This window comes from Prunus avium, chromosome 4, assembly GCF_965620075.1.
Source record: "Prunus avium chromosome 4, drPruAviu1.hap1.1, whole genome shotgun sequence".
In the NCBI taxonomy this organism is placed as follows: Eukaryota; Viridiplantae; Streptophyta; class Magnoliopsida; order Rosales; family Rosaceae; genus Prunus; species Prunus avium.
Genome location: NC_142287.1, coordinates 32,957,090 through 32,969,892, shown reverse-complemented (window position 1 = coordinate 32,969,892; position 12,803 = coordinate 32,957,090). Strand labels below are relative to the sequence as shown.

Genomic DNA, 12,803 nt, shown 5'->3' with positions numbered 1-12,803 from the left:
AGGGGTGAAGTGAAGTACCATCAGCCATCTTTGTCATCCTTCTTTGTCCGGTGGCCCTCGACAGTGCCTCTGGTGGCTTAGATATTGGACAGCAACCAGAATGTATATATTTCCTAAAATACAAAATCACCCACCAAATTACCCACCTTCATTTCATCAATTAATGCCATTATCTTGCATCAGCCCACATTTCTATACCACTCATGTGACATGTACCTATATCATACGCCACATCAATTAAATTAATGAAGTATATTTTAATAAATTAAAAAAAAAGGTGTTAATCATATTAATTAGTAGATGTGTACACATGATCTACTAACATGAGATTGCTGGTAATGGGTATCGAACTCGTTTGGGACTAAATGCACAGCTCGCACTTTACCAACTGAACCAACCCAAGTTGGCAATTCGGTTGGGCACGATATAAATAATAAGAAAATGGGTTGCGGAACGCACTAGTCACATATATAGGGGGGGCCATGGATGTTGATAGAGAGCATGAAATAGACCATGACAGCCCTCATATTCATAATATGTTCATCAACAAATGGGTAGTGAAAAATGTTTTGGGGGTTTGTTTGGCAATATTTTTCGAAGTAGTAATAAATCACTTTTTAGGGGGGATGGTGCTTTTTTAAGAAACACTTTTAAATGTTTATAGAGAAGTACTAACATTTTTTTAATGAAGTTTATGTTATTTTATTAATAAAAGTACTTATAGCAAAAGCGCTTATCATCATGCATTCTTTCTTAAAAATCAATCAACAATCACGTCATATTTTTTAACTAATGTAATCTAAAATGTGGCATTGCTAACTTTATTTTTGGGTTAGTATAATATATATGTATAGATTTTCTTTTATGCGGACTGTCTAGGTGTTATTATCATGTGGACACCATGTATATTTTACTTGCCCTACCTACTTTTCTTTATGTTACAACTAGCCTCTCTGCATGCGCTTCCGCGCCTGCGAGAGGTTTTTTTTAAAAAAATTTAAATTTATTTTATAATTAAAAAAGATAATGGATAGTTGTGTTCCATAAAAATAGGATCCATTATCTGATTTTTATTTTTATTTTTATTTTTTTAAATATGAAAAAGTGTGAATTTACCATATTATCCTCATTTAATTAATAATTTTAATTCTTAATATTTGTAATAATCAAGGGCATTTTCTGGTATTTTGAATGTTTCACCATTCTCTGCCTTTTGCTTTATATATATAGATGACGTCTACACGATGATAACGTTAAAACGTCGGTATGTAAGAAGAAGAAACGTATATACATGTACATCTGTGCGTGTGATGTGGGGGAGAGGTGCGGGGGCAAGTGATTTGACCAAGATTTTAGTGGTGGAAAGAGAGCAGAAAACGGCCACGTGGGGTAGGGTAACCCAACTAACCATATGCGTCCTCAAGAGGAAGGGACGCGGAGTTGCATAAAAAAAAGGGCATCACTTGGACTGCTCGCTATCTCCATTTATGTGTTTTTCACACTATTTTTTTCTATTTTTGTGGGTATGTATGTATAATGTTTGCTCTTATTTTTTTATTGGTCCCTAATTGTGGGACCCCATCCAATTATAACCCTTTTTTTTTAATTACCCTTCTATTGCAATTTAAACGTATGGTTATGATTTATTATATTACAATATTTTTTTTAAAATATTTTTCTTTTTGTTTGGAAAATAATAATAATAATTGGGATTGGACCCTCTCTCGAATGTCAATCCCCAATTGCCCTTTCCACCAATCCAATACCATACGTGGTCTTCTCTCAAGATGTCTGAGGTGGACTGGACCCTACCTCACAAGCGAACACTTCTTCTTTTCACCCCTCCCCACAACTCTATTTATACTCCACATTTCCTCTTCCTTTCTCCCCCAAACCTCACTGCCTCTCTCTCTTTCTCTCTCTCTCTCTTCTCTTTTCTTCTTCAAAATTCAAATCAGAGCGAGCAAATCTTTATCTGAAGCAAAACACAACACGTTGCGTGCATACATACATACACAACACAGCTATGTCTGCTCTTCCAAAAGCACCCAACTCTAATAGTTGGGCTACCTCTACAGCCCAAATGCCTCACACTCTCCTCTCTTCCTCCTCTTCTTCTCTAGTGGATCCTATGGGCTTCCCAAAAAGGTCCATCTCCTTGAGAAAAACACACCCTAAAGCAGCAACTCGCAGAACCACCAGCATTCACTGTGCTTTACAATCTCCCTCAGTTCTTAACTTCCCAAACCAACCGTATAATCAACCAATTATTACCAAGGAAGCCACTTCTCCAAAACCCAACAACAGCACCCACCATCATCACCAACCTCCACAGTGGAATTTACTACAGAAAGCGGCAGCCATGGCCATAGACATGGTCGAAGGCGCCTTGGTCTCCCGCGAGCGCCAAAACCCACTTCCCAAAACCTCTGACCCACGAGTCCAAATCGCAGGAAACTACGCTCCGGTGCCGGAGCAACCCGTCCGCCACTCCCTACCCATAACCGGCACCATCCCAGAATGCATTAACGGCGTCTACGTCCGTAACGGCGCCAACCCTTTATTTGAGCCTGTCGCCGGCCACCACTTGTTCGACGGTGACGGCATGGTGCACGCCGTCACCATAGACTCCGGGTCGGCCAGTTACGCCTGCCGGTTCACCGAAACCCAGAGACTCGTCCAAGAACGCGAGTTTGGGCGACCCGTTTTCCCCAAGGCCATCGGCGAGCTCCACGGCCACTCCGGCATCGCCCGCCTCCTCTTATTTTACGCACGTGGGGTTTTAGGCCTCGTCGACAAAAACCACGGCACTGGCGTCGCGAACGCCGGTCTGGTCTATCACAACGGCCGGCTGCTGGCCATGTCGGAGGACGACTTGCCGTACCAGGTGCGAGTCACGAAATCCGGCGACCTCGAAACGGTCAGTCGTTACGATTTCAACAGCCAGCTGGGGTCCACAATGATCGCACACCCGAAGGTAGACCCGGAATCCGGCTCCCTCTTCGCCCTCAGCTACGATGTCGTTCAGAAGCCGTATCTCAAGTACTTCCACGTCTCTCCAGACGGCGCAAAATCCCCAGACGTCGAAATCCCCCTAGCGGGGCCCACCATGCTGCACGACTTTGCGATCACAGAAAACTACGTGGTAATCCCGGACCAGCAGGTGGTGTTCAAGCTGCAGGAGATGATCACGGGAGGCTCCCCCGTGATCTATGACAAGGACAAGATGTCGAGATTCGGAATTCTCAAGAAGAATGCCAAAAACGCTGACGACCTGGTGTGGGTGGACTCCCCCGACACGTTCTGCTTCCACCTGTGGAACGCGTGGGAGGAGCCTGAGTCAGACGAGGTTGTCGTGATCGGGTCCTGCATGACGCCCCCGGACTCCATCTTCAACGAATGTGATGAGAGCCTCAAGAGCGTGCTGTCCGAAATCCGGCTCAATTTGAAAACCGGCGAGTCGACTCGGCGGGCGATTCTGTCGGAATCGGTGCATGTAAATTTGGAGGCGGGAATGGTGAACCGGAACCGGCTCGGAAGGAAAACCCGGTTCGCGTACCTCGCAATTGCGGAGCCGTGGCCAAAAGTGTCGGGCTTCGCGAAGGTGGATCTTTCTACTGGGGAGGTAAAAAAATTTATTTTCGGAGATAAAAAGTACGGCGGCGAGCCGTTTTTTGTCCCGAATGCGGAATCGCGTTCATCGGAAGATGACGGGTACATAATGACTTTTGTGCACGATGAAAAAACGTGGAAGTCGGAGCTCCAGATTGTGAATGCGGTAAATTTGAAACTGGAAGCGACGGTGAAATTACCATCAAGGGTCCCGTACGGATTTCATGGGACGTTTATAGAATCAAAGGACTTGGCAAATCAGGCATAGCCTAGGCGACTGTTTAAATATATATATATAGTGCTCGGTGGTTTTGCTGCTGTTGGTGGTGGCAGTCGCGGCGTCGGTGAAAATAGGATGGGTGAAAATTACCAGAGGGATGGTAGAGAGACAGACAGGGTCCCCGGGATTTCTCCTGGAATATTTAAAACCCTAACAACTTTTTTGTTTTTGTTAGGCTGTTGCTTAGCTTGTAACGTTTTTTTTACAGTCTTCTTTGTATTGGTAACTGTAACTTTTTTTGATCGCCATGAACCAGCTTGTAGCTTTTGGACTGTAGGTAGGTTTTGCGAGCTCAGCTGGTTTATGTTTCTTTTTTTGGTCGAAGTTTATGTTTCTTCTTCTTCTTCTTCTTCTTTAATATTATATTAATGGAGAAGATCTCTCTCTCTCTCTCCTCTCTCAGCTTTTGCTCTGTTGTAAATGAGTAAGAAATTTACAGTTTTACGTAACATGGTTGGCGTTTTGTACATGAGGATGTATATTCCTCCCCTGCAATTCTTACTTTTGCAAATTGTATCCAACCGACACTAATTAGGTTGACCAATTGTTGACTATTCATGTTTCATTTGCAATTCCAATGACTTTTACTTTAGGGTTTGCCTTACCCGAGTTGAACTGGGCAGCCCGGGAACTTTTGAATTAATTGCCAGTGCAAAGCCCGAAATACCCACCTACCCAACGGTCGGTTACGAAGCCTTTTTGTCTTTTTTCCCCGACCAATTAACCACGGTCAAAGCCAACATCAACGCCTAACCTTTGGGCAAGAGCAGAGGAGAGATGAGGTAAAAAGGAAATTATTGAATTGCTAGTTTCTGCATGGCTTCTCTTAATCACATTGGAACATAATTAGCTTTCATGGAAGAACTCTTGCAATCCAGTCCACACAACATAATCTAATTATTGGCTAAAAACCAAATCGAACATGATTCCTATGACTAACATGGATCAATGATTATCAGGTTTGCAAGACAACTAATGATACATTACAGAAAATATCTTACCTGATAAGATAACATACAACGTGAATTGTCGTTGACAACGCATGTGTACACGATAGATAATAATTAGTGATGGATACATACAATAAACCACGTCTTATGTCACATTATTACCAAGTTAAAACAATTTTGTATTGTTGTTTCCTTTTAATTGTACTGTTGTTGTATTCTAAGAATGATGACCACATGATGTTGATAACATGGTCCTCCATGGATACGTATTGAATACTTTCTGTATTTTGCACATATGTTTGCTTTCCTGTGCAAAGTGGTGATAGTGAAACCCCACATGCAGCTCTATTAATTCCTTTATTTAAATACAAAAATTATGCATTTTGTTTTTCAAAAGGCATTTTATTCATATTTTGCCGGAGAATCAATGGGAGCCATAACTTTGCAAAAGATGTTGATGGGCAATGAAAGTTACATTAAAGTGGGGGTGGGGGAACAAAAAGTCCCACTTAACTTTATCATAGAGAGGTTTTGTCTAAAAGTTCCTGTCTTTGCTTCCAAATATATCACTACTGGAAATGGACTAAGAAAGGTCATCTTTTACTTCTATATATATATATAGTTATTCTCTTTTTCGGATGTTCGCACGTTATTATCATACGGATGCTATTATAAACAGCCAAGAAAATAAAGAGGAGGAGTATAAAATATATCACGTCCGGACAATAATAACGTCCGCACAAGTAATAGTACCTTATTACGAGGAAACTGAAAATGGTGTTACTAGCTAAGTGCTGTTATGACGCATCCATGCACTTCCAAATACTATAAGTGAGTGAATGGTGAGGTGCATTATAAATACATTTGAATAATTGGATAAAGTTAATTTTTATATGAATATGCGATTCAGACTAACAAACAATTTATTCGAAAATTTACCGTACATGTGAATAAATTAATAATACGGATGATGGATGCTGCAGAGGAGACTTTGTCACCTAATGAAGAAAAATCGACCGACCGTTGTACAAACTAATAATCCCCACACAAAAAACATGAGCCATTTTATATTATATGCACAATGTCTCTCTCCCTTCTATCACGATCACACTCATGAAAGACAGACATTGGGGACACGAGCGGCAGAGGGTGGCTAGCCATTATTCAAATGTTATGTTTTTCTAAACATCCCTAGTCCCCTATAATGTCAAAGATGTTTTGTTTTGTAATTCGATGTGGGACTGTGGCATTAATTATGACTCTTCTTGCCCCATTTTTCTAATTTAGTTAAAGAAAATTGTTGTGTTCCCTCTAGGCTGTGGCCATCTGCTTAATTAGACTTAAGATATGTTTATTAATCCATAGTCGGACTAGGAGGAATTGAATTGAGGAGGAGTTAGATTGATGAGAATTAGATTTCGGATTCTTATTGAAGTTATTTACTAAACCATATAGAATTTGGGTTAGAGTAGTTCAAATTACTAAAATGTCCTTGTTGTTGAGTTAAAGTATGACAAATTTGAAATTATTAAACTTGTGTGAGGATATAATGAGTAAAAAAGATGAATTTTTAATTCCTTAATGTGAAGTAAACGCAGGAATCATCCACAATTGGAATTCAGCTCTTGATTCTAATTCCAACTTTTGATTAGTAAACACACCATTAATTTAATTTAATGCTAATCCGATTTCCACTATATGCGTTTTTAATTAGTCCATTAATCAAACGTCTTAATCAAGGGAAAATTATTTGATTAAAGGTTGTAAACATAAGTATCTTATTTATGGTAAATGTCCGAATAAATTAATTTGCTATTGTCGTGTTATGCATGGGTGGACTTTTAAAAAGATGACTGGCTTCACTTTAGACACATGCTCGTTGTCTGTCTGTTGGTAATAGTCGCCAGTCCTGGCCAGGCCAGCAGAGCAGTCGTATGGTACATATGGAAGCTAGCTAGCTATAGCTTTTGAAACTTGAGAATATTTTGTCTTCTTTGTCGGCAATGAAGGTGATCACCATCTTCTTCTGCAAAACCCTAGCTAGCTGCTTGCTGTGTCGTCAGTCGTAAGATTTTTAAGTGGTGCACTGGAAGTGTGTGTGCCATTTCCCATTTCCAAGCCAACAATAAAAAGGATTTGGATTTGGATTTGGATTTGGAAGCCAACAACAACAACAACAAAGTATATATTTGTAATAAATTACTGGGAATTACGTCCCTTTTTGTCATCTATTTATTTTTTATATTATTGTTTACTCTTCAAGAATACTTTGAAATGGTTATTAGATCTCTGGTCCCCACTATTACCTGCAATATTATTAATATAATGGAATAGAGCCTTGGAAAAAAACAACTAATTTAAAATTTCTTGAAATGTGACTCAAAAGTTCAAGCCTCTACATAAGATGACAAATGGAATCAAATTGTTCAGAAAATGAATAGAGTGCGACAAGGTTTTATTATTAATACGACAAGGCGGAACTATGAATTTTTTATAAGTGGGTTAACTAAATTTTTAAGCGTAAAATGTAATTATTATTATTTTTACTTACAATTTCTATATTTTTTCTAGACGAACACAAAATGCATGCAAAAAGAATATTTCATTGAAGAAATCATTATCGTGTATCTTACATGTTAAGGTTCGTAATATAATCCTACAAGTACATCCTTAGTAAAATAATCATTATTCTTAAGGTAAACCATTTTAGATTTTTCCTAGAAAAAGCATACACATATAAGAGATTAACAAAGAGAACCCAATCTAATTAAAAAGACATTGGATATTTAGAAATGGCAAGTTGATGGACTATATAAGTATATTTGTATATATATATCGATGGGTTGTACCTGTATAGTTTTATTTTTATCTATATATAGTTTTTTTTTCTTCAAAGAGCTACTTAGGCTACAGCCCATTGTAGTCCTCTATTTAGTTCCGCCATGTAATACGAGTAATGTGATGAGAATTCGAGCTTGAGACCTATTTTGATTTAGTAACAAAATCTTATCAAGGTTTTTCTCTTGGAAGCACAAAGATAGCTCTGCTCTTGATTAATGACCCTCGATTTACAATTAGAAAACTAATTATTTATTAAGTCTACTAGTATATTCGGTATAGAGAAAGATACAAATTAAATCCTGATGAAAGAAAAGACAATTGAATTCAAATTCGAGAAAGTGACCAAATTCGAACGAACGTTTTCTGGCCTCTACACACATGCAGAACATGTGAAACCCACGTGATTCAAAGACTAGAAGCCGAAAACCAGTGAAGAATCATCCAAGAAAAGAGTCACAAAAATAAATAAGGCATATGGGTCAAACTTGCAAAAACAAATAAAAAGAAGAAGAAAATCGAAAAACCTCTAAATATAAAAAGAGAAAGAAGACGACGGTACGCTAGTGGTCTTGTATGATACCGACAATGGCCGCCATTCGTAGGCAGGTGTTGCTTTTCCCTCACATGAGGCCGAAATCTGAGTATATAATTGGAATCTCTCTCTCTCTCTCTCTCTCTCTCTCTCTCTCTCTCTCTCTCTCTCTCTCAAGTATGTGTGTGTAGCAGCAGCATACACGTCCCTGCTTTCCCACGAACGTAAGTAGACAGATAGCTCAACTCAACCAAGTGGGAGTGGAACAAAGAACAAATTAGTCGTGAGTTGTGGACTATGACGAACTGTGTGATGTATATTTCTATTATATTGTATAATATAAACACTTTATTTCATAGTTAAATATGTTTTAAAAAGGACCTTTATCATTAATCTATGCTGTTAACATATGATATAATATAATGATCAAGCTTTCTTGTGGTCGTGTTTAATTGTAGTTAACAAGAAAGCACATTAATTCTCTTTCCTATGTCATGTTCAATTATACCTATAGCTCCACCTTTTTTATTAATTAATTACTACCATTACTTTGGGAAATGTTTAGAACCCATAACTCCAACTGAAACTTATTATATGATAACTAGTGAGTAAGTAGTTTTTGTGTGTGACGGGAACACACGTTCAATTTGAAATTTGAAATTGTGAATTTGTTATAAAATCACCCGCATTGTAGCAATATGATTTATTGACAGTAGAGGAGGGGACCTGATCGAGAGAAGTGGGGGAGTGGCCACTGTTACTTCATCACTCAATTCCATTACCCAACTTTTGTGATGTGTTTCAAAGGATAAGGCAAAATAATAAGCATACAGAAAAAGAAACCTTAATCCCATGAACCGCTCCATGTCCATATATCCTTAAGTCATGGGCGCCATTGACAAGAAAAACCGATTTAAATAACAAAAAAGTATTACCAAAGTGTGTATTGCTTGTGCAGTGATCACTAGCTAGCTATATATATCTATGTATATAGTTAATTATACTAAGATAAGAGACAGTGAGTGTTATTCTAATAAGCTTCAATTGAAACGTACGAGCAGCACTGTCACCACCACCATCATCCATCCATCCATAAGTTTATAGAACTTGCATGAGATCACAAAAGCCTGTGGCATTATATAATATTGCATGATTAAGTGCACACGTACGAGCAGCACTGTCACCACCATCATCATCCATCCATCTCTACCACATCCACAACCACATATCTTATCTTGGATGCTCATGTATATACATATACATATAGTCCAACTTATAACAATTTTTATAAATAGTAATAGTGATTATAAGGATTACTCCCTGCAGGTTAGGGTTATTATCAAAATTGGTCCTGAGGTTTCAATTTCATCATTATGAAACCCAACTTTTTAAAACCTGACCAAATTACGCATTCCGTCAACTTCATTGTTTGATTTTATGTTAAATTGTTATCAAATTACGCACACCATATTGAAACAATAAAAGAAATTTCTTTTACACATCATCATAAAAGTGACTATCCTACTAGCCATGTCAATAATTTAACCCAAAAAAATAAATAAATATCAAACGGTGAAGTTGATGAAGTGCATAATTTGGTCAGATTAAAAACATTGGATTTCATAGTGATGATGAAATCCAATGTTTTTAAACAGTCATATATACTCTACATCGATAACTTTGGCCCCAAGTCTCCCGATACGTGAAACAGCATATTGAACGTATATGCTTTTATTATTATAGTTTGTTCCATTAAAAACATGAATGTGAATGTTTTTATCTTTTCACCACAACCATCATCATCATCACTGTGATTACCAATTACAAGTTACAACTACGAAAACATATGTATGGTTTGTTGAAAAAAGTGAATGCAGATCCTAGCAATGCGGACTTCCAACCCTTTATATATTCAAAATTGCGTGTGTATATATGTATAGACACATACGTAGAAGAAGGAAAAGCAAGATTATTAACAATTATAATAACAATAAAGTATAAAAAAAGATAAACAATCTCTGAAGTCTCCTAGTAACTTGGAGAGCGAAGCATACGTGGTGCCATTGCAAAGGAAACAGAAAAAAAGATAAACTTCTCTGAAGTCTCCTAGTATCCGGGTTTGCCCCTTCAAGCGCACGAGAGACTTTTAAAGCAGCAGATGAGGTGAGTGAGGTGAGATGAGATTTTGTTGTAATTACTTTTATCGTCACCACCATGATCTGAGACCAGGCTCTATCCTAAGTTCCTAACAAGAATGAAGAATTAATGGATACAAGTTAAACATTGTGGACGAGCTCACAGGCTATGACTCATACCCTTTCTACACGTTGTGCTCAGGTAGGTATTCTGCTGCCAGAGACTTACCATAAGCAGGTGAACATGCTTATTCTATCATTATAATGGCCTAATCAATTAGCCTTGACTCAATTTTTCAGTGTGATTGTGTCATACTCTCATAAATGTTACTAATCGTATACATACGTTCTAATATGAGCGAATGATATGATTGATATATTTCTAGACCTAGGATATAGTATTTTTGATACAAGAGATATTGAAGGAAGGGGGAATCGGACTTAGGACCTTATTAGGTACTAGTAATTAATAAATAAATAAACATGTTATAACAAGAGTGAAATTTATAACATTGCGTGAAGTTGTGACGACAACACTTGAAAAATAGACTCTACTATGATCTAGTAGTGAAAACAGAGTCATAAAGCAAACACATAAAAAAGAAGAAGAAGAAGAGAAGCTTAGTCAGTTGCTATAAATGTTATTTTCGGCAATTATCTGGAAGTGAATGCTACCAAAAGATCAATTTTGATGTGCCAATTACTCTCACGCCCACAAGCATAAATTTCAATTGTCACATACTAGGGCCCCTGATTTATTCCATACCATATCCAATCCCAAAAGAAAAATTAATTAAGGGAGGTTGACACTTTGAATTAGACCTCACAAAACAAAGTGGATCACATTGCTTTCCAGCCAGTCAGTGCCTCCATCTATATCCCGATTGCTATCTGGGCCAAGCTAACTATGTCATGATCTATACATATTATTTACAAAATAATGCTGGAGATGGAGCTAGAGGGACAACGATGGCATGGCCCCCATTGCGCATGTCATATGGATATTTTGGGTCATTTTCATACAGGGTCAAGGTGTCATGTTTTCATTGGTTCCCCATATCCACATTGTGCCTCATCCACTGAGCCACATGCACCCAACATTCACAACATGACTATCCAAAAGTCCACCTCGTATATTTATATATTAGTGCTTATCTACTATAGTCTTTACTTTGTTGAAGGAAGTTACGAGTTCAAATCTCATGAACGAGAATTGTTCACTTCGAATACCATCAAGTTTCAAATATTGTCAAAACTTGCTGGTTTGCATATATATGCTGATCATTAAGGGCAGCTTGCAAAGAAATAATGCAGGACATTTACAAGGTGGAAAGCATACATGATGTCTGGAAAATTACGCTTGTTTAACATTGCAGACTTAAGGCAGAAGAAGAACCACGTATACTAAGACATGAATGACTGCAAAATGCCAAAGCCTATATGGCAAAGAACATATCATATCCAACATATCATGTCCAAGATTAATGCCAAAAGTTTGGCACACAAAGAACATATCATATCCAAAAATCTAATGCCAACTCACCCCATTCCAAATCCGATTCCTCCGTCCACATGGTCGTAATTAAATGCACGTTTAGGCGGCGCCATGTCTGAAAAAACAGGCATCCTTAAAACTAGGAGACAAAACCCAGAAAATGCATGGTGGATGTATATATATATGTTCATGCATATGGTTCGAAACCTAAAGCTCTTTAATTTGTTTCCTTGATCTGCCAGGCAAAGAAATTAATAAGAGAGAAGAATCACATCGCACTAGTGGCTAGGCATAGGCATAGGCTTAGGCCCTGTTCATGTGTTCCATGGGGACATGTTTAAACATGCTTTTATGAGGATCAAAATCATCATTAATTTCTTTGCCTTAAGTCTGTCTCCTGATAGTAGCTAGGGTTGAGAGGTTTGTCAGTTGTCTGTCTGGTTCAACTAATTACATTAGATTAACGTTAATCGATGATTTTAATTAGACAGGAAAACCTACCATATCTTTATAAGTATCTGTAAACTACCACAAACAAACAAATAGCTAGTAATATCATTAATCTAATCCCCACAGGTTAGGCATTGCAATATGGGATATATTAATTATAAAAGAGTGATAATAATAATTATGGCAATAATCTAGGCAGCTCTCTGATTTTGTTCCAACCATTCCACATGGGCAGATTTTGCTGCAGATTTAGAAAGCAATAAAATAACAAACAATTTGTGGAAGGATCCCTTTCCTGGATTTTGGGCATGAATATTCACATGAGAAGCAGAATCCACTTGGCAATTTGGCATGCTAAGAAATAACTTCACATACATGCATCATGCATGGGCAAAAACATTATCACTGACAAGTTTAACTCAAACCTATCTATCGATGTAATTCCATTTCTTTTTGTTAGAATTACAACTTACCAAAAGAATGATTTATAACTTTAATATAAGTTATA

At 37.8% G+C, this 12,803-nt stretch overlaps 1 protein-coding gene across 1 annotated transcript; it reads left to right on the top strand.

Moving 5' to 3' along the window:
• The first annotated feature begins 1,900 nt into the window (after positions 1 to 1,900).
• LOC110773976 (9-cis-epoxycarotenoid dioxygenase NCED2, chloroplastic) lies at positions 1,901 to 4,300 on the top strand. The gene has a single exon (XM_088252516.1). The coding sequence runs from the start codon at positions 2,027 to 2,029 to the stop codon at positions 3,878 to 3,880; it is 1,854 nt and encodes a 617-aa protein (XP_088108642.1). The 5' UTR covers positions 1,901 to 2,026; the 3' UTR covers positions 3,881 to 4,300.
• The last annotated feature ends 8,503 nt before the right edge of the window (positions 4,301 to 12,803 follow it).

What these genes read in the sequence shown, in the direction of transcription:
- LOC110773976 (XM_088252516.1), top strand. Translation starts at nt 2,027, where the DNA reads ATGTCTGCTCTTCCAAAAGCACCCAACTCTAATAGTTGGGCTACCTCT.